At 49.8% G+C, this 21,382-nt stretch overlaps 2 protein-coding genes across 2 annotated transcripts; one reads left to right on the forward strand and one right to left on the reverse strand.

Moving 5' to 3' along the window:
- Positions 1 to 6,502: 6,502 nt before the first annotated feature.
- On the reverse strand, positions 6,503 to 7,988 carry LOC147965148 (uncharacterized). Its single transcript, XM_087530318.1, has 2 exons — positions 7,823 to 7,988; positions 6,503 to 7,356 (listed from the first exon to the last, which is right to left on the reverse strand). The coding sequence occupies exons 1-2, from the start codon at positions 7,986 to 7,988 to the stop codon at positions 6,503 to 6,505; spliced, it is 1,020 nt and encodes a 339-aa protein (XP_087386444.1).
- Positions 7,989 to 19,346: 11,358 nt separating this feature from the next.
- On the forward strand, positions 19,347 to 20,171 carry LOC147965149 (uncharacterized). The gene has a single exon (XM_087530319.1). It carries the CDS (start codon positions 19,347 to 19,349, stop codon positions 20,169 to 20,171), a length of 825 nt encoding a protein of 274 aa, XP_087386445.1.
- The last annotated feature ends 1,211 nt before the right edge of the window (positions 20,172 to 21,382 follow it).

The following is a 21,382-nucleotide window of genomic DNA, read 5'->3' on the forward strand; positions in this document are numbered from 1 at the left end:
GCCCACCCCCTACAACCATAAATGGTTGGCTGCTCAGAGTTAGAGTATGGCTTTTGTCGTTTGAGAGCAACCCACCTCGAAGCCTTTAAGAGAGAATTCCTTGCGAGGATAAAGCCCTAAACACCCAGAGCCAAAGAGTGTTAGGCATCACTTAAGTCTTCCTGTCTGTGTGATCTGAAGACTTATTACACTTGAGGACTGTGAATCCTCCAGCCGGTTAGGCGTCGCGTTCTGAGCATCCAAGAGTCATTGTGGATCGCCGGTGAACGAAGTCTATGAAGGTTTGGAAGTCTACCTTGAAGACTTACCAGAGTGATTGGGCGAGGTCTGTGTGACCTTAGCTCAAGGGGAATACGGTGAGGACTAAGTGTCCCGAGCTGCGTGTTCAGGACTAGGTGTCCAGGACTGAGTGTCCTCAGGTTTAAATACCTATCCGCCCTAACTAGACTTACAACTGTCACCGCAGTTGGAACTGGTCTACCAAACCTTTGTCTTCATCACGCACACTGGTTCTATCCTTCCCATCTCTTTATTTACAGTTGGCTCTTGTGAAGTCAGTGCCTATTTGCATTATCCATTTGTCTTCACTGTGTACCTGATCTTTACTGCCTAGCTGCTATTAGTCATTGTGCTTTCACTTCATTGAATACTTGACTATGGTCTGCCTAGTGCAGTCTACCTTCCGCTGCATGGTAATAGGTTCATTTCTATCATTTGTCTTCGAAACTTCCATGTTTTGAAGACTTTCATAAAAATCGCCTATTCACCCCCCCTCTAGTCGATATAATGCACTTTCAATGCTAATAAAACTCTAGAGTGCTCAATGAAATTATGCTACCACTGAAAAAGAATTGCTAGCAGTGGTATTTGCTTGTGATAAATTTAGATCTTACATTGTTGATTGAAAAGTAGACTACTAGGAAAAGGCCTACTAGTGGCGCACCTGTTTTCGCTACTAATGGCGCACTACAGGTGCGCCACTAGTACCACGCCATTAGTATTTTTTACTAATGGCGCACCACATAGAAGTGCACCATTAGTAACATTTTTTTAATTTTTTTTTCAGAATTTTTATTTATTTATTTTTCAAATTTTTTTAATTTTTTTGTTTTTTTCTTAATTTCAGGTCACTATGGCTTAATCTCGGGTCAATATACTTAATCTCAAGTCAAATCACACTTTGTGGTCAAACTTCCCTAAAGGTCACCCATTCTCACACTACTCCAGCCCAAGCACGCTTAACTTCGCAGTTCTATCCAACCCCAGCACCAGCTCACTTCACACGCACTTGTTGATATATCTATCATATCAATCCTATTAAACCTTGTTGATGTCTAGGACTTTGTTCATGTTCATGAGTATGATGAAATTTCGAAAAAATATTTCAAACTTCCCGGTCATATTACGTATCATATGTTTTAAAAAAAATCGAATTTTTTTCGAAACCAATTTTTCTTTCTGTTACTAGTGGTGCACCTAGCAAATGGTGCGCCATTACTAAGTTTGAAACTTTTTGCATTTTCCCCCTCTCTTAGATCTTAAAAGCCCTGTATCTTTCATTTTGTTTGGTTTTTGGGGATTCTGAAAATCTTCAACGGGGTTCCCCCGATTGAATTCGGATGTAACTTTTTGAGTAGATGATTTTTCATATTAAAAAACTTTTTAATCCGAGTTCGTATGCAAAAGTTATGCCCATTTTACAAATTCCAGAGAGATTTTGCAAATAAAGTCAAAATTCATTTTCCTAAATTTTCCCAACAAGTAGACCACATATCACATGGGAAACTTATTTTATTTTATTTTTTTTGACATTTCCATCATTTTCTTTTATTTTTTAAACTGAAAAGGCGGTCCAGGGGGGGTGCATTCGGTGGATTTTTTGGGCCAAGCTGGTAATGGCGCACCGTGGGAGTGGTGCGCCATTACTAGTTAAACTAGTAATGGTGCACCACGCCCACGGTGCGCCATTACTAGTTTTGAAAAAAAATGAATTTTTTTTGAAAAAACTTAGTAATGGCGCACCAATGGACAGTGCGCCATTACTAGTTAAAGCTAGTAATGGCGCACTGTCCACTGGTGCGCCATTACTAACAATTTTTTTTTCAAAACTACTAGTGGTGCACGGTGGATGTGGTGCGCCATTACTATGTCAACTAGTAATGGTGCACTATCCCACGGTGCGCCATTAGTAACAAATTTTTTTTATTTTTTTTCAAAACTACTAATGGCGCACCACACACTAGGTGCGCCATTACTAATATTACTAATGACGCACCTGTATGTGGTGCGCCATTGCTATATGGCAATGGCGCACCACATACATGGTGCGCCATTAGTGTCCATATTATCTATAGCCCTTTTCCTAGTAGTGGTAATTGTTCACACCGATCATACTGCTATAAAATATCTTATGGAAAAGAAAGATGCTAAACCTAGACTTATTCGATGGGTTCTCTTGCTACAAGAATTTGATTTACATATCACTGATAGAAAAGGAGCTGAAAACCCCGTAGCTGATAACTTGTCTAGGCTTGAAAATGTTCTTGATGACCCACTACCTATTGATGATAGTTTTCCTGATGAGTAGTTAGCTGCAATAAATGTTTCTCATAAAACTCCTTAGTATGATGACTATGCTAATTACATTGTTGCTAAATATTTACCACCTACCTTTACATACCAAACGTCGCGGAATAACCATGGACACCTATGGGACCAGGAGGCCCCTTGCTGGTTCGGCAGGGGGACGTCGTGTTGCACAAAGAGCAGATCAGCGCACGGCAGCACAACAGAGAGCACACAAGCAATTTACCCAGGTTCGGGCCACAATGAGGCATAAAACCCTACTCCTGCTTTGGTGGATTGATGGTGGAATGGAGGTGGTCAAGCGTAGTACACTTGCCCGGCAGGGGTTGCCTATGGGTAGTTGTGACTATGCACATATGAGCGTATGGGTGTGTCAACTTCCCAACCCTCTAACCCCTCCTACGGGTGCCATGGGCCTCCTTTCGTAGATTAAGGGGTCACCACAATGGCAAAGTAGTCATTATCCACTGATATGATAGCACACAGTGCTATCATACCTAACTCTGCAGGCTGACAGGGTGCATTAACTCCACTTCTTAGCGTCATATCACTGGTTGCCCGGCAAGGTTTGCCGGGCTATCTCAGAAGCTCCATGCCTCTTCTCTTGACACGTTGTAGGACGGGTGTCATCTGTGGGTTTCTCCTGTAGGAAATGGCTGCCATGTGGCGAATGGCTGCCACTTAAACACCTTCGGCTTGACACCGCACTGATTGACGACGTGGGTCACGCTTGAGTGGTTTGTGGGGTTGTTCTGCCCCTGCAAGCCCCGGCAGACCTTGCCAGGGTGCCTTGGTCGCCTGCTTCTGGTGGTGGCCTCGCCCCTTGTCGGGCTCGCCTGCTCGGCAAAGGAGGCCCTTCTTTTTCTGATATCTTGCTCCTCTGGCTCGATCTTGGTCCCTCTGAGCTGTATGTTGGTTCTTCGAATATCTTGTTCCTTCAATGTCTAACTTGGGCTGGTGCTTCAATCTTGTTCCCGTGACTGTGCGCAGTCTGGGTGACAGACCCAGGGCCTGTTGCACCGACAGAAGCCCCCGGGCCTTCCCCGAACCCGCTGCTGAGCGTCGTCGGGGTAGGGCCTAATAAGTGTGCAGGCAAGGGTTGCTGAAGAGGTTGGTCTCTTGGAGTCTCCACTGCTGCTCCATTAGCCTTGATTCCGGGCTAGTTTCCGGTTTTCCCGCATGTCGTGCGTAAAGCATTTTGTGGTGGGGCCGCTCAAGTGATGGCCCGTGAATGACTTTAACACATGGGGTAGAAACTGCCAATTTACTCTTCCCACAGCGTGCCCTTATCCTTGGCCACGTATGTTGCATGCATCACGCGGGGTAGGTAACGGACACGCATGGCACGGGAGAGCATCTTGGAGGGGGGTTCGTCCGCCTTGAATTGGCGAAGGAGGTTGGTGGTCCCACATTGATAGAGCTGCTGCCCTTCCTCGCCCTGCCTATAAAAGGGAGGGCGGAGGAGGGAGAACTCATCCATCTTTGCATTCCCCCTCTTCTTCTCTTGTTCTCTCCTTCTGCCGGTGATGCCGAAGAGGAGAGCCTGGGGCAAACCCACGGTCTCCTGTTTGGTGTTATTGTTGCCCCATGCTGGTGCTGACACTCAGAGAGTGAGCTTGGTCCTTGGCGTGGCGAATCTCTTGGTATCTTCGAGGCCTGGCCTGGAGGCGGGGCTGGAGATCGTTGGTAATCCCAGCATCGCCCCTCCCAGAGGTCTTGGGGTTGTTGTCGATGAGAGGCACGCCTTCCTGCCCTCCAAGTTGGGTTGGAGCGTGCCTCAAACTTCCTAGCCATCCCGGCCACTCGCTGTCTTCCTGAGGGGGGGGCCGGACTAGGGCCTCGACCTTCCTCCGGGATGGTGTGGATGGAGATGAAGCCTAGGGAGAAGGAGAAGACGAGAGGCATGCCGTCTAGAAGGAGGATGACCGCATCGACGCGTTCGTCTCGTATTGGCGACCAGCTGCCTGTCTGCTCGGCTCTTCCCCCCTTTTTCCAGGCGCCATCATCACCGTTTCTTCCGACTGTCGGGAAAAGGCTCGTCCCCCTGGTGCTTCCTCTTCCTTTTGGGGTCTTCTGGCTGGGCTCTGGCGCCTTCCTCTTCCGGTGCCTGTGCTGGAGCCCCCCTTTTGGTCTTGGGGGTGGTGACCAGGGGGGCGTCGAGGTGCTCCGCACGTCTTCCTCCTTCGCAGCCTCGCCACTCCCGATCTTGTCAGGCTAGGGTTGCCAGCTCTTGACAAGGGTCGGGGTGGTGTTGAGCCGTCAGGGTGCTCATTCTCTTCTCTTCCCACTGCAATACCTGGGATAAGAGGGACAGGGAGAGGAGTTTACAGATCACTTATCTTTTTTCAATCTTAAACTTGTAGGCAATCGCCAAATTTTAATTCGAATAATGTAATCTCTCGAGTCCACCTTTGTGTTCTGTAATGCTTGTACTTGTATTAGCATATGAATGAAAAAGATGAACCTTGCCAGGAACCCGTGCATGTGTATGTCCATGCAGAGGTGGAGCGCCTCTTTAATGAAAATAAAGGAGTTTTCCCTGGCAGGATATCTTGCCGGCACCCTCTTTGTCTACCAGAGAGCTACGTCTTCCGGGGGGACAGACAGAGGGGCCAGCCCCCTGCCAACTCTTTTTTACCAAAGGCTACTGCGACCACCCTGACTGAAGCAATGTTTGAGTCATGGATGGGAGCACCTAAGTTTCAAAAGAGAGGCGAGGTTTTCTCATGCAAAGTTATAGCTTTACAGAACACTAATGGACAAGAGGTAAAACTTATCTGTTTGGCTTGCCGGGGATCGCTGTGCCGTGCAATCTTCTCGTCTCTTGTCGAAGCCCAGTTCACGGTAGGAACCTGCAACTTCATGTAGATGAGAATGAATGTAGGATGTTATCCTATTTATATGCATATGCAAATGCTCATGAAATGCTTATGTAGTGATCTTGGTGTGCTCATGCATGCATGCAATCTTATTAGTTGGGGGCCCCTACAACGCTTCTTTATTTTCTCTTGCACGGGGTCATCGCCTCGGCTTCATACAAGGGGTTACATCCAGCTGAGGCAAGGCCTGTAGAAAAGGATGGCTGTCGGGCAGTGCCCGACAGCCTCGTGCCTTACGGTAGTACTTGCGGAGATGCTCAATGTTTGATGTAGTTTTGTACTAAAGAAGAGATGTTAAATAAGTACTAAAAAAGATATGAATCAACTCTTTTTCCTCTCTCTCATACATGACTAATCCCTTAATTGTTATTATTTTATTTTATTTTCTGAACAAAAAGGAATTTTGAAGAGTGCATGATACACATGGAAGAGTATATGCACACACATGGTGTACTAGTGCATGCACGAACTAGTTAATCTCTTGATTTATCTTGTACGTGGTGCATGGAAATTTTGCCTACGTACATACATGCATGCATGAGGGCGGCAATATGTACAGCGGAAATATGCCTCGGTTATACATGGCGGCAGCGAGGACAGACATACAAATAAACATATGAACACCCGCACATATGATGGATTGATCGATATATTTTTGAGGTCTAGATGTGCACTCGAAGGTGCGCGGCTGATGCAAGACAAGTTGAAGCTGTTACGTAAGCATTGATGGAGTCCAACGAGCCGGAAGGACTGCAGCATATACACCAGGGAGGTTGTAGTTAGCTAGCCTGATCATTGTTGGAAGCGGATACAACGCAGCTCCATGGACAGTATGAAGCATAGACCCGGCAGGTAAAAGCAAAAAAGGAGATATATCACAAAAGCTATCATTTTATTGATCGATGGTACAAAAGTTCACTGGGACTAATTATACATTGTTCTGGATGAGCTAAGACAAATTATATTTAATTGAGATAGAACCTATTTGAACTAAGTGCAGCTTTTGCAAAGCAGTCCATGATCAATAGCCTGCTCCCTCACTCAGGAGCTTCGTATGCTAGGATCATCGCGATCTCCGAAAGCGTTCCACCGGCGGCCAGGAAGGTAGCCGCGTCCGCACGGCATATTATGTATGACTTGACCACCTTTGACGAACTCCGAACTGCATCCTCATGAGCTTCAAGATGGCAGGAGCTAGAAGTCATCAAGTCAGCTAGGACGCCTGTGTGCTTTTCAGCCAGTGCCGCCATCTCGGTTTCCTTCTCACAGAGGGCCTTGTACTCCTCGGCAAGCTCTTGATGTTTGACGGCAAGCATCCGATGTTCTTCGGCCAACTTCTTTTTTCTGTTCCAGATGGAGGCGAGGTTGGCAAGGCGTCCCTCTAGGCGCGGCCCTTCCTTCTCGAGGCGGCGTAGTTCTTGAGTGATCCCCGCATGAGCTGCATCTAGTTTGTCTAGCAGAGATGAAACTTGCGCCGGCGTGGGTGTCAATGTGTGGGAAGTGCGAAGACCACCTTTTCCACCCAGACGAGCCACTACTGCTTCAAGGTGGCGAATAAGAATCTCGAGGTCTGGCGGGACCTCATTCGCATACGGGATCTTCCACATACTTAACACAGACTCTATTTTCGTGATGGTTAGCTCCTCATTGATCGGCTGCTCCCTTAGCGCCTCTTGTATATCTTTGAGTCCTATTGAGATGTACTTTGCTGCTATTCCGGGCGGGAGAACAAGGCTCGGCGTTGAGATGTTACTTGTTGGAGGGACTTTGAGCTTCTCGAGCAGAGTGTTTTCTCCAGCAAGTATATTCTGGTATTGCTCAATTAATACACGAAGTTCCTTTGCCTCAGGGGAATAAAAGCCTTCCAGATTATTTGATTTGCTGGAGACATCTAAAAAGGAGAAAAAAAAGAGAGCGAGTCAAGAAAGCATCAAAAGGAAATTCATGCAAGGGTGGCGGGGGGGGGGGGGGGGGGGGGATTATACACGTACCGCAAGCAGACGTCTTTGGCTTCTTTCAGTTATCCCAACATCCTTGTCATTGATAGCTCCGGTTGCTTTTTGTCCACTTCGGGGGTGCCTGTTGATGTGGTTAAAGAAGCGGGCATGGTCACTAGGGATGCAGGTTTTGCGACAAGATCGCTCCCTGCTACAGTTGAGGAATTCGTAGTTGGATCACTCACTGCTGGGGGCGTGTGCTTCGCCATCGAACTAGACTTGGCCGGAGGTTCCCTAGTGGTGGAGCGTCGGCATCAAGGGAGGTAGATGTCTCATCAGAATTCTTTGAGTTGCGGTTCGGGTAGCTACGCGTAGTCCGTGGCACTGAGCTATGCAATTTCAGTACAAGCGGCGGGGCACTTGGCAATGGCGGTGACCGGCGTGTGTACTTCACGCCCTTGGAATGGTTTCCCGACTTGCTTGGAGGTGGTGGAGGAGTTGAGCCGCCTTTGCCGTTCCTGCTGCCACTCTTCAAGCCCTCAACATCTCTTGATCCATACTTCTTTGACTTGTCGCCCCGTCCCATGGTGTCCTGATGATACGAGTGAAATAACAAATGCAAAGTTAGCAGGAGACACAAGATACAAGTGTATCTACCAAGCATGCAGACAGAACACGCAAAGTCAAGGCGAGGCATTAGCTTCAGAGATGAAGTAACAAATGCGTACCTTTTTCTCTTCAGATCGGATGTGTCATGGGCGATGATCGAACTTGTGTGCTCTTGGACGCTACCCAGGGTCATATTTTTATAGTATCTTACATGACACATACATGGCAAGAGTTGTGCTAGAGCCTTGATCAGACTGACGAGGAGCTCTGGATTACGTCCACGATGTTGCTTCCTTATATGAAAAGTTGAAGTAAAAATTCCTTGTATGGATCCGTTCGATGTGCTCTAGTTTGAGTACTTTACGGAGCAATTTAATGATTATATTTAAGAATTTTTTGGCACAGGTAATGTGCAGGTAATATATTTGAGATTGGGCTTATTATCATATGTACGTACCTTTTGCATGCTCGTTAAAAAAAATAGAAAAAGAGGATTTTGCATGTACGTGACAAGCTTGCCTTGCACTTGGTATTTATACACTATATGTACGTATTCGGGTATCTCGGCCGACCGACAAGCCCGCGTGTATATATCCGAATACCCGCAATACTCAAACCAGGCATATACGTGTACCTGTACATTAGCCCACTCCGGTACTAGCTAGTCTTTGGTTACCTTTTTGCATGCACACGTAAGGTAGCATACATGCATGTATTTTTGGTAGATTATACGCGGCAACAATGTACGCATGCGTACGTACTTGAGTATTTGCGGGCCGGCCAGCACGCACACATATTTATCCAACGAGAGGCGGGCCCATGAGCAGCCGGGTTTCCTTTCTTTTTGCAGGTTCAAATGGAAAGGTGCTAACAAAAGGAAGGTCTAGAAGAGGCATTATGATTTACTTAGCTCACGGAGGAGCAATACATGATCGGCGAGTCACCAAAATTTGGAAACGAATACCAAAGGAAAGATTACCTGCCGAACGAAGCCAGAGTACGGGTCAAGAAATCTGATTCGTTCCTTCTCATGTTTCCTTTCTTCTGCATCAGCCAGCTGCCTATATATAGAGGCAAGGTCTCAACATTAGAGGAGGGACGCAGCAAACCCACGAGAGAAATCTCACAACATCTCACGCACGGAGCCGGAGGCATACATCCAGAATCCATCAAGTAGCAGCAAGACCACACAACACAACATCCAGCAAGACGCACGTTGGCAGGAGATCGGCAGCTCGACGTACCCTAATCCGCGAAAAGAACTCCGATCGCGATGGACGCAAAGGTCATGTTTCCAGAATGTGAGACTAATGTCTAATTCTTTTCTTTTGTCTTCCCCTTACATCCAGCATGCATGTACTACATGGAGAGTGTGTGCTCATCGCCGAAGACAACGCTCGTTCGATTCCGCCGCTGGCACCAGAGAGGACTTCATCAAACAAGGTGACTACAGCAACATCACTGGAGTTTGTCCACACCAAGCCCTTCATCGGGCGCAGACGGAGCTCGCCAACGATGGAGCCCAATCAGGCACTTCTACAAAGTCACCTTCCTTGGCCCCGTGAGGCAGCGCCTTTGTCTTGGCGGACCACCGAATACGGCGTCTGACCAAAACGAGGTGCGCCCTTCATGGTATAAAGGTTTCAGCATACAGGCGACATGATCCTAGTCTCGGCAGACGACCGAATACGGCGTCTAGCTAAGACAGGGCATCAATCACCCCCTCCATGTCATGTTTCTTCGACCCCGTGATGTGTTTCGCTTGTCTTGGTGGACCACCGAATACGGCGTCCAACCGAGATGAGGAGCACCCTTCATTGCACAGGTCTCGTCATCATACAGGAAGCGTGCTCCTTGTCTTAGCAGACCACCGAATACGGCATCTTGCTGAGATGAGGCATCAACCGCGCCCCTCCATGAAGCCATCCTTCTTCAGCACCACAATGTTTTGCCCTTGTCTTGGTTGAGCGCCGAATACGGTGTCCAGCCGAGACGAGGCGCAACCTTCGTTGCACAAGTCTCATCATCGTACAGGCGGTGTGCTCCTTGTCTTAGCAGACCACCAAATATGGTGTCTAGCTGAGACGGGGCATCAACCACACCCCTCCATGTCATCTTTCTTCGTCCCCGCGATGTTTGCCCTTCTCTTGGTGGACCACTAAATACGGCGTCCAGCCGAGACGAGGTGCACCCTTCGTTGTACACAGGTGTCATTATCGTATGGGTGGCGTGCTCCATATCTTAGCCGACCACTGAATACGACGTCTAGCTGAGACGAGGCATCAACCATGCCCCTCCATGATTCCACTTTTCTTCGGCCCCCGTTGCGCGATCCTTGTTTTGGCAGACCACCAAATACGGAGTCTTGCCAAGACAAGGCATCTATCACGCCCCTCTACGACGTTATCTTTCGTGGCCATGTGAGGCAGAGTCCTTGTCTTTGCAGACTGCCATAAACTCGGCGTCTAGTCGAGACGAGACGCCAACCACACTGGCCATGTCGATGCAAGTATGCATTGGTTTTATACCAACGCCGGTCTCCACAAAGAATACTCCCGCGAGGCAACCCCTTGCATACCCTGACGAAGCCGCTACATCGTCAAGAAGTCCGAGCCAAGCAGGACCCATGCTACTCCAACGCCAACTACATCAACACTGTGAAGACTGACAAGGCGTGATGGCGAGGGCGGACGTGGCTAGCACAAATCCATGTTTTGAGTGGCATGTGTACCGACAAGGACACGAGCTTTGCCGCTGCCCACACCACGCACACCATCATCATCATGCATAGAGAACGTGAGGCAAAGACGACAAAGACGGACACACGGCTTAATTGGAGGTATCTCGCGGAGCAACACGTGGGAGTAATTAATCGGGAGCTTTTCCAGGCCCCGGGTACCAGGAGACCGCACATCGCCATAGTCAGGCTGGCCGCGCTAGTAGGCCACGGCGCGCATATCAGGAATTGTATTTGTTATCCTTGAGATTAATAAAATACTGTTCACACCTCTTTGTTTTCTTTGTGTACTATGGTACACTGGCACGCCCGCATTCTTTTCCCCGGTGCATGAGAGAAATCAATACTCCTTCTCTTCCCTTCATATCGAGTGCTTATAAGATTTTTCTCGTGTCAAACAAATTGGCACGCCCGGTGGGACCTAGTTCTCCTCCCATCTTTGCTTTGTTGTGGTCGTCTGAATCGTCTTCTCTTGTCTCCCAACCTGCATAGCATGCTGCATGACAAGGCGTCGGCGAGGGTTTCCGCTAATCAAGATCCCTTTCATGCAGGTGGAATCTTCTGTGGCGGCAACATGGAGCCGGTAATGATCCAGTTTGGATCGATGCCGCCCATGGTCGTCATCGAGCTCAGGAAGGTCTACATCCATCAAGCCTAGGATCCTACGCAGTTTCAAACTGTGTAGTCGAAGAAGGCGCTAAGGCGGGAGGCTGCCAAGATGAAGAAGGAGCGTAGCGAGCTAATGCTTGAGGCGTGCGCCCTGTTGAAGGAATCGACAAGGGAGGATATGAAAGGAGATGTGGAGGCAGCTCAATGCAACTACGCACTTGGAGTCGCTGACACCAACACTGCAGCGTACCGAGGTTGAGCTTCTCGAGGGTTTGGAGGCTATGTCACATGAATTGCGTAGGCTCATGGCCAGTGCTTGTTTGTCGGATAGCCCTCATCCCCTACACAACTACAAGAGGAAGTACCGCAAGGTACAATTACTCCACCAATAGATAGCTTCCCGCATCGCCCAGAGCACGGTGCCGGAGGAGGATTGGTCCCTCGGCGCCATGGACCTAGCTCATAAGGTGTTCACTTTCCAAAGCACTTTAACCCCTCCGTATGACTTGTTCCCTGATGATTGGGCATACGAGGCATGGAAGGTCAAGGAGTTGGTGAGACGCGCCATCATAAAGGAGTTCTGGAAGTGGCTCTCACCCAAAGAGCCTGTTCTACCAAGCCCTACTGTCTCCCTCAACATTGGTGACACTCGAAGTGGTGCATGGGCGCCGTGTCTCCACAACTGGGTGGTCGACGGAAGGTCTCTCCCCACCAAAAACAGGTTTTCCACCCTTCGGCATGAAGCACCAGCACCACGGGATGATGACCTACGGCGAGAATTTCGCCAACTCCAAGAGAAGATGAACAATATCCAAAGGAGACTCCAAGATCCAACAGCACCAAGTGCATCGTCGGCTCAAGCCGCGGGAAGGACGAGGCTTCAAGCCCCAAGCCATCGTCCTCAACTTAAGCGCCAGACTTTGGCGCCTCGGCGACAACCTTCACCAACTAGACACTTCCCACGACGGAGATATCCCAACAGGCCTCCACGTTGGAACCTATGGTCAAGACATCAAGACGATGAGAGGGACCCCCGGCCCACTCAACAGTGGCAACCACGAGAACCTTTGCATCCGACACTTCCACCATGATCATCGTCCCGTCCCAGGAGGGGACATCAAGGCAATGAGAGGGACCCTCGAACCACTCAACAGTGGCAACCACGGGAACCTTTGTAATCGACACTTCCACCACGACCTTCGTCACCTCCTAGGCAGGGAGATCGGCCACAGCTGCAGGCGATGACGGACAGGACTTCATCCTCCACGAGGCGCCCTGCACCAGCACTCCTACGCACGCCACCCGTACAAAGGGATGGTATCTTTCAAACGGAGAACCAGCGCAAGCGCGAGAGGAACCGGAGAAATCGCCATGTTCTTTATAAAGAACTTGAGCACTTAGTCCTTCGACACACTCAGGTACGTTTACGACCCGATGGTGGGGTAGTTCAAGAAAATGACAGGATCAAATTTCGTATCTCCCCCGACCTGGAGCGGCATGAGCGGTATAGCTAGCTGCTCAGCCGGTTGGCGCCGAAACCACGCAAGACGTCCACGAGAAGCACTGAGCAAGGGAGCAAGGTGGTTCTTTCTTCATCCCTTCCCCAGAAGAATGATGAACAGGTGAAGGCGACTTCACCGGCACCACCACTAGAGAATCAGAAGATGCCAGCACCGACGGCCACACTGATGGAAGGCGTTGAAGAAGCCAAGCTTACGTTCTCCTCCAACAATGAAGTAGCTTCCGAGGGAGCAGCCAACGCTGCCCTCCCACAAGACACAACACCTCCCATGGAGTTTCCTCTCGTTCCTTCTGAAAGGATGGACCAAGATGAAGAAGCTCAAGCCCTGCAGGAGGCTGAAAAGGTGAAGGAATCAACTGAGAAGAACCTTGCCTTGTGTGGTACTCTTGGAGTGCAGCCATGTGAAGGGTCGAGTAATGGATGGTGACCTCCCGCCATCACCGAGGAGTTGGACTATCCTTCTGAAGAAGAGATCATGCCGAACCCAAAGGCGGACTTCCAGAGGACCTTCCTACTGCGCCTTGGCCTTGTTCGTGCATGGCTCACGGGTGCGGAGAGGGATGCCAAGACAAACTCATCGACGTCGCAAGAAGCTGCAAGATCGAGGGCCACATGTCTTCCTGTCACAATAGGGAAATGCTCATTAGGCGGAGGGAGCACTTCACAAAATGAAGATATATACAAGTGTCACTACACCGACATTACATCAAGGATTCCTCAAGACCTTGAAGGACGACGACAAGTTGTAAACCGGCCAGGGGCCAATACAAGATTAAAATCCATCGCCCTTCAAGGCATGGTGGATGGGTTTCCCAGAGATGGAGAACGCCAAGACATCCTTGATGACGAAGAAGGCTTCTCCGACTCATCTTCCTCGCCATTGTTGGAGAGTCGCCCACACTCCCCTTGTTACCATGAACTAGCTTCATCGGTTTTGTCAGATTACGAGGCAGGTGATGAAGACCTCCACACCGCGCCCATTCGCATGGTGAATCATGCTGATAGCCTTGTGGATCAAGATCCTGCTGCCAAGCCACCCATTGATGGCACCCAGGATCCAAGTGCTGTAAACAAAGTAGCGCCACAAGAAGTGTCTCTAGAAGAAGAGGTCAGAAGTCAGCGTCATACGGTTGACTAGTTGGCGTCAAAGCTTGACCAGTTCATTGATCTTGTGATGAACAACCAAGGCGTTCCTCCACAAGGCATGCTGCGGCGAGTGGTGGATCCACAAGAAGAGGAACTTCAGGTGGGCCCTCCTCCTAGGGTGCCCTTAAATGATGTACCTCAACATGACCCCCACTCACAAGCTCGGCCTTGGGTTAGCCCTGCTAGTTCCGCCAACGCAATACCACACGCGGTTATGCTGAAGGACGACCACGACATGGCCAGGGATATGGTGAAGCAAATGGCGATAGATCAAGCCCCTCGCACCCCCCCACGAGAGTGAGCTGGAGAATCCTTACGAGGCGTGGCATGACATGATGGCGTATCCCGCGGGGTGGCATCCCCCAACGTTCCGTCAATTTGATGGAACCGGCGATGCAAGGGAGAACTTGGCATACTTCGAGGTGGCATGCAGCGACATAGCAAACAGCCCATCACTTCTCCTTCGCCAAATTTCAGGGTCGTTAACCAGGCCTGCTTTCCATTGGTACCGTCGTTTACCATTTGGGTCCATTGGGAGTTGGGCAGCCATGAAGAAGGACTTCTCTGTTGTCGAGCTGGCGCAAGTCCGACAATGACGAGATGAGTCCATTGATGACTACATCATCCGCTTCCGCAACGGTTATGTGCGTCTCGCCAGGGAGATGCACCTCGAGGATGCCATTGAGATGTGCGTCCACGGGATGCAGCAACATTGGTCACTTGAAGTCTCTCGGCGTGAGCCCAGAACTTTTAGTGCCCTCAGCATGGTGGTAGTAGCCATGAAGCTTGAGTTTGAGAAATCACCATAGATAATGGAGCTCTATAAGAATGTCAGCGCGTTTGATCCCGCCAAGCGCTTCGCCTCGATGTCCAAGCAAATCAACAATGGTAGCAGGGCGAAGGCACCAGCCAAAACAAACAACACCAAGGTCTTCTCACCTGCACCGCAAGGCCATGTGCCCATCTTGGGTGCACGGGGCGAACAAGCCAGAGGGAAGCAACGCCCTTCGATGCAGGAACTCCTCAAGAAGCAGTACGTCTTCCATCGGGAGCTCGTCAAGGACATGTTCCACCAGTTCATGGAGCATCAAGACTTGAACTTACCAGAGCCTCGAAGGCCTGATCAGGTGAGGATGACAGATAATCCTTTATTTTTCCCATATCACAGGTATGTGGGACATGTCATTGAAGATTGTGTCGCATTCAAAGAATGGATTCAAAGAGCCGTTAATGAGAGGAGGACCAACCTCGACCCAGAAGCTATCAATCCAGATTACCATGCAGTAAACATGGTGAGCATGATGTTACCGTCTCTGCCAAGTGAAGACATGGAACTCGAAGAAACATGCGTGCCACTGGCCCAAGTTGAAGATCAGCTATCCAACCTCATCCTCTCCAAGACGTGGGCATCTCCCTTTCGGTCGCAGGTGATCCCAACCATTCCCAAGGAGGAGGCTTGGAGGATGGTGTGCCGAAGGCCGTACGCAAGGAGGCTTCCACCCCAACATCCTCGCCCGATTTCGCCAGAACATGCTCCCCCAAGAATCCTAAGATGGTTCGACCCAAGTCAACATCGGCCTCCGCCAAGATTTGTCCCTATGTCAGAGGGGGGCGAGCCTTTTACTCGACGAGGGCGTGTGCTACAAACCTTGGCGCAGTTCTTGCCACCCGGCTGGGGGAAAGCACAGGCAAAGGAGGGGAGCAACTTCAAGAAGGAGCCATCTCATCCCAATCACCAAGCATAGAGAGTTGCAACGTCATCCATGACTACAGCGACGCCCCTTCTGAATACGTGTTTACTCTTGAAGAATAGACGGTCCTCCATGCCGAAGAGGTGACAAAGGAAGTACCATTGGAAGAGGTGAACATGAACCTGCGTGAGGGCAAAGTCCTAACTGAACCACTAAAGATCAAGCCGACAAGGGTGTAGAAGCCAACCGCCCCAAAGGAGGCACCTGTGAAGGCGGAGGAATCTGAACACCAAGGCCAAGAGAAGATAAAGCATGTGACGTCGACTACAACATGATCGCCCACCTCAAGCGGATCCCTACACTTTTGAGTGTGCATGATGCGCTCCTGATGGTGCCTGACCTTCGTGAAGCCCTTATCAAGGCGCTCCAAGCCCCGAAACTCTACGAGGTGTCCATGGCGAAACACCGTCTTTGCTCCAGCCCTTGTTCGTGAACGATATCATGTTCGATGAGGATGATAATCTCATAGATGAAGGTGACGACAACCGCCCATTGTATGTGGAAGGTAATGCTGGTGTTGCACATCTTCATAGGATCCTCATAGACCCAGGGTCTGCCGTGAACATTCTCCCTCTTTGGAGTTTGACGCGGGCAGGTTTTATGGTGGATTGCTTGGAGGCTACTGACGTGATGATCTGCGGCTTCGACAACCAAGGGAAGCCTACGCTAGGTGCCATTACATTGAAGATCCAGATGTCAACTTCTAGCTTCAAGGTGCGGTTCTTCGTCATCTAGGCAAATAGCTCCTACTCCTCCCTTCTTGGAAGACCATGGATCTACAAGTACCGCGTCGTTCCATCCACCCTCCATCAACACCTGAAGTTCCTCGACGCCAGCAACATACAAAATCCCATCATCAGCAACATATCTCCTTATGCTGTGCAGGAGTCTCACCATGCAGATGCGAAGTACTACTTCCCCATTGTAGACAACGACCAACAATTGGGGCGCACAACACCTCCGGTGGATCTCTTAACCAAACCAAGTTTTGGGCCACTAGCTGAGATGAAGCTCCCCATCATGCCGAGCTCACCTGCCGATGCAAAGGGCTCCTCCACTCGGGGCCATAGGAGCCAAGTCCGTAGGCGGTCATCTTCATCTGTCCAGTACGACTATAGCCCCTCTTCCCAATTGCAGGTAAGGAGATCTTCTTCGACCTCATCTGAACAGGATCTTCTATGCCTGGTCCGTTGACCCCATTACTATTGAAGGCAAGGTTCCCTGTGTCAACACCAATCACGCTGAGGTCGGCTACAACAATTTCTCAAGAGGCTACCACTTCTTCATCAACTTTGGTCCGTCGAGAGCCCATTTGTTTAACACTTGGAAGCTTTGCAGGTGCCCGGGAAATCTCCAGGATGCTAACAGGTGGCAATGATGCGCCAACACCCATCACGCTATGGGCATGCAACCCCCGGAAGGAAGAGCCTGCACCCGTACCGATAGCCAATAGAAGAAGAATAAAAGAAGTAGAGGAAGTTGGAAGGGGAGCTCAAGGTGTACATCCCCCGTCACTCTATGTCTCAGTGACTTCCCCATTGGAGGTTTGGGCAATCCCCAGTTTGTCCAGATCTAGAGTCCAGACCATTTTCTACAAAGTCCCGCAGGTAAAACAATGTGATTTTGTATTTGAATTTCCCCAAACTTGCAGTGACCCAGAGGAGGTACTATCGACAATGAAGGCGGAGCCCAATATGGTTGGCTTGTTGGAGAAGGCCGGGATCACTCTTGGGCGGAACAACAGGATGCCTCCACCACCCACCGTATGCCAGGAATGGTGGAGACAAGCGGAAGACCTCATCAAGAAAAAAGGCAAAGCTCAACCAAAGTTTGGGCTTGGCTACAACAACCCCGACGCCCCTACCGATGAGGGGAAGCTCAGCTCCACGCCAGCACCACGAGAACCAGAAGATAAAGGGAAACCGATGCCAGAAGGAGACTTCTGCAACACTAGCATGCCTTTTGGATTGAAGAATGCAGGTGCAACATACCAGCATGCCATGGCATGCGTCCTTGGCGAGCTGATTCACCATGCGATGGAATGTGGTAACTACGACGTCCTTGCCAATGAAGAGGAGGAACTTGGTGTCGGAACACGAGTCAACTGCCACGCCATGTCCGTCTCATCAAGCGATGAGTCCGACACTTTGTCTGCCGTTCCTCATCAACAACACTCTACCAACGGTGAGCCAAGTGACGCCGAGGAACTTAGCTCCATATGAGCACCACATGGGTTAGAAGACGGAGGGCAGCCAACCATCAATGATCTCGTCCAAGTGAACCTTGGAACAGAGGACGACCCACGCCCGACTTTTGTTAGCGCCAAGCTGATGGAAGAGGAGCAGGAGGACTACCGAAGCTTCTTGATGGAGTACTGAGAATGCTTCGCCTGGAGTTACAAGGAGATGCCGGGTTTGGACCCTTGTGTCACCACGCACAAGTTGGCAATTGACCCACGGCTCCATCCCATCAAGCAGCAATCATGGCGGTTACGTACAGAACATGAAGACGATGTCATCGCGGAGGTCGACAAGTTAATCGCTGCAGGTTTCATCAAGGAGACGAAGTATCCATGGTGGATCACCAATATTGTCCCGGTGGAGAAGAATAATGGGTAGATACGAATCTGCCAGTACTTCCGCGACCTGAATCAGGCTTGCCGAAAGGATGACTTTCCTCTACCAATCCCAGAGATCATCATTGACTCCACCATAGGCCATGGCGCACTTTTCTTCATGGACGGTTCGTTAGGCTACAACCAAATCAAGATGGATCCCGATGACACCATTGACACCACTTCAGGACCCCACAGGGAAATTTCTACTACACCGTCATGCCATTCGGACTGAAGAATGCTGGTGCAACTTACCAGCGTGCCATGACATGTGTTCTTGGTGACTTAATCCACCGTTCAGTGGAATGCTATGTTGATGACATGGTAATTAAAACCAAGGATCGCAAGCATCATCAGGAGGATCTTTGAGTTGTCTTCGAGCGACTACGTCAACATCAACTCAAGATGAATCCGATGAAGTGTGCCTTTGCTGTTCAGTCAGGCCGCTTCCTCGTCTTTGTTGTTCGTCACCGAGGCATACAGATCGAGCCTAAGAAAATCAAGGCCATCCTCGACATGCCGCCGCCTCAAGATCTCAAAGAGTTGAGGTCATTTCAAGGGAAGCTTGCTGCGCTTCATCTCCAACCTCTCTGGACGCATCGAGCCCTTCTCGAGCCCCATGAAGGAAGGGGCTCCATTCGTGTGGGATGAAGGATGCCAACGCGGATTTGATGAGATCAAAAGAACAGCCTACTTCGATAGGTGCTTTGTTCGCTCAAAACAATGACGAGGGGAAGGAGGTGGCGTGTTATTACTTGAGCCGCACCATGGTGGGGGCTGAGCGAAACTGCTCTTCTATAGAGAAGTTGTGCTTGGCCCTAATCTTTCCTTTGAAGAAGCTCAGGCATTACACGTTGAAGCGTGAAGTCCATCTTGTCACAAGGGCGGACCCCGTGAGGTATGTTTTAAGTTAGCCCGCGCTCATGGGGTGACTTGGGAAATGGGCACTTATCATGATGGAGTTTGACATCACCTTTGTGCCTCAAAAAGCAATCAAGGGTCAAGCCTTGGCAGAGTTTCTCGCAGCGCACCCAGTTCCAGACGACTCCCCTCTTGTCACGGAGCTTCCTGACGAGGAAATCTTCAACGCGAACCTCGACACGCCGTGGGAGCTCTACTTTGACGGTCCCTCCTTCATGGACGCCGACCCTGATGGTACCCCAAGGCGAAGAGCCAGTGCAGGTTTGGTGTTCAAGATGCCACAAGGAGGGGTGATGTATCACTCATTTTCCCTCCTTAAAGAAGAATGCACTAACAACGAACCAGAGTACGAGGCGCTCATCTTCAGCCTCCTCTTGGCGCTCTCCATGGAGGTTCATTCCTTGCGGGCTTATGGAGACTCTCAACTCATCAGTCGTCAAGTCAACAACATTTATGAAGTTCGCAAGCCTGAACTGGTGTCGTACTATTCTGCGGCTCGGAATCTAATGGGAAAATTTCAACATGTTGAAGTGCTTCATGTCCCACGAAGTAGAAATGCACCTGCTGATGCATTAGCGAAACTAGCAGCGGCGTTGGTGCCTCCAGATAATAAAACAATGCAGGTGAATGTGGAAGAAAGGTGGCTACTCCCGGCTGTTTTGGAGCTCATCCCGACGGAGTACGAAGTCAATACCGTCATTACAAATGCCGTAGAGGAGGGCGAGTTGCTGCAACCATTCCTCGACTACTTCAAGCATGGGACCCTCCCCGACGACCCTGTCACGAAGCAACAACTACAGCGACGACTCCCTTTCTACCTTTTTGAAGCAGGTGTCCTATACAGGCGTTCGCATGGGTAGGAGGTCCTACTTCGATGCGTCAACCAAAGTGAAGCCCACAAAATCCTATTGGAGATGCACCATGGAGTCTGCGGCGAGCACCAAGGAGGGGCCAAGATGTATCATAGTATACGTCTAGTAGGATACTACTGGCCCGACGTTATAGCAGACTTCCTTCGGGTGGCTAGATCATGCCACAATTGTCAAGTTCATGGTGATTTCAAGCATAGGCCATCGGTCCCTCTTCACCATACCATTCCCTCTTGGCCATTCGATGCCTGGGGAATCGACGTCATTGGCCCTATCGACCCTCCATCTTCTAGGGGGCATCACTTCATCCTCGCCGCAACAGACTACTTCTCGAAGTGGGCGGAAGCTGTTCCGTTACGGTAGGTGAAGAGTGACAACGTCATCAACTTCCTAGAGAGAAACATCATATATCGCTTTGGGATACCTCATCGGATCACCTCTAACAACGGCAAGGCCTTCAAGTCCAACAAGATGTACAGGTTCATACAGAAGTACAAGATCAAGTGGAACTACTCCACCGGCTACTACCCTCAAGCTAATGGTGCGATCGAGGCTTTCAACAAGACGCTCAGCAAGATACTCGAGAAGACGGTGACAAGGAATCGGAGAGACTTGCATGATTGTCTCTTCGAGTCCTTATGGGCATACCATGTCACAGTCCGTACCCCAACACAGGTGACTTCGTTTTCTCTCGTTTACGGGAGTGAGGCGGTCCTACCACCGGAGGTCTAGCTTCCCTCTTTGAGGGTGGCTATCTAGGATGAGATCACCCAAGACGAACAGGTACAATTGTGGTTTCAGGAGCTCGACTCCCTTGAAGAGGGGCGACTTCATGCCCTACAGAACCTGGAGCTTTACCGCCAGAATATGATGAGAGCTTATGACAAGCTCGTCAAGCAACGAGTCTTCCAAAAAGGCGAGTTGGTTCTCGTGCTCAGGCGACCCATCGTCGTGATGCACAAGATGAAGGGCAAGTTTGAGCCAAAGTGGGAAGGGCCATACGTCATCGAGCAAGTCTACGACGGGGGAGAATACCATCTCATTGATTCCCAAGGAGTCCGACCTATGCCCCCAATCAACGGAAGGTTTCTCAAAAAATATTTTTCTTAAAATTTTGCCTCTTTTGTTGCCTTTTGGATTTTCATTGGGGAATCTTTTTCTGTGGGCTTTCGGATCCATGATGCATTCTCCTTAGCATTTCG

This window comes from Triticum urartu, chromosome 6A (assembly GCF_056163025.1).
Source record: "Triticum urartu cultivar PI428250 chromosome 6A, HENAU_Tu73, whole genome shotgun sequence".
NCBI lineage: Eukaryota > Viridiplantae > Streptophyta > Magnoliopsida > Poales > Poaceae > Triticum > Triticum urartu.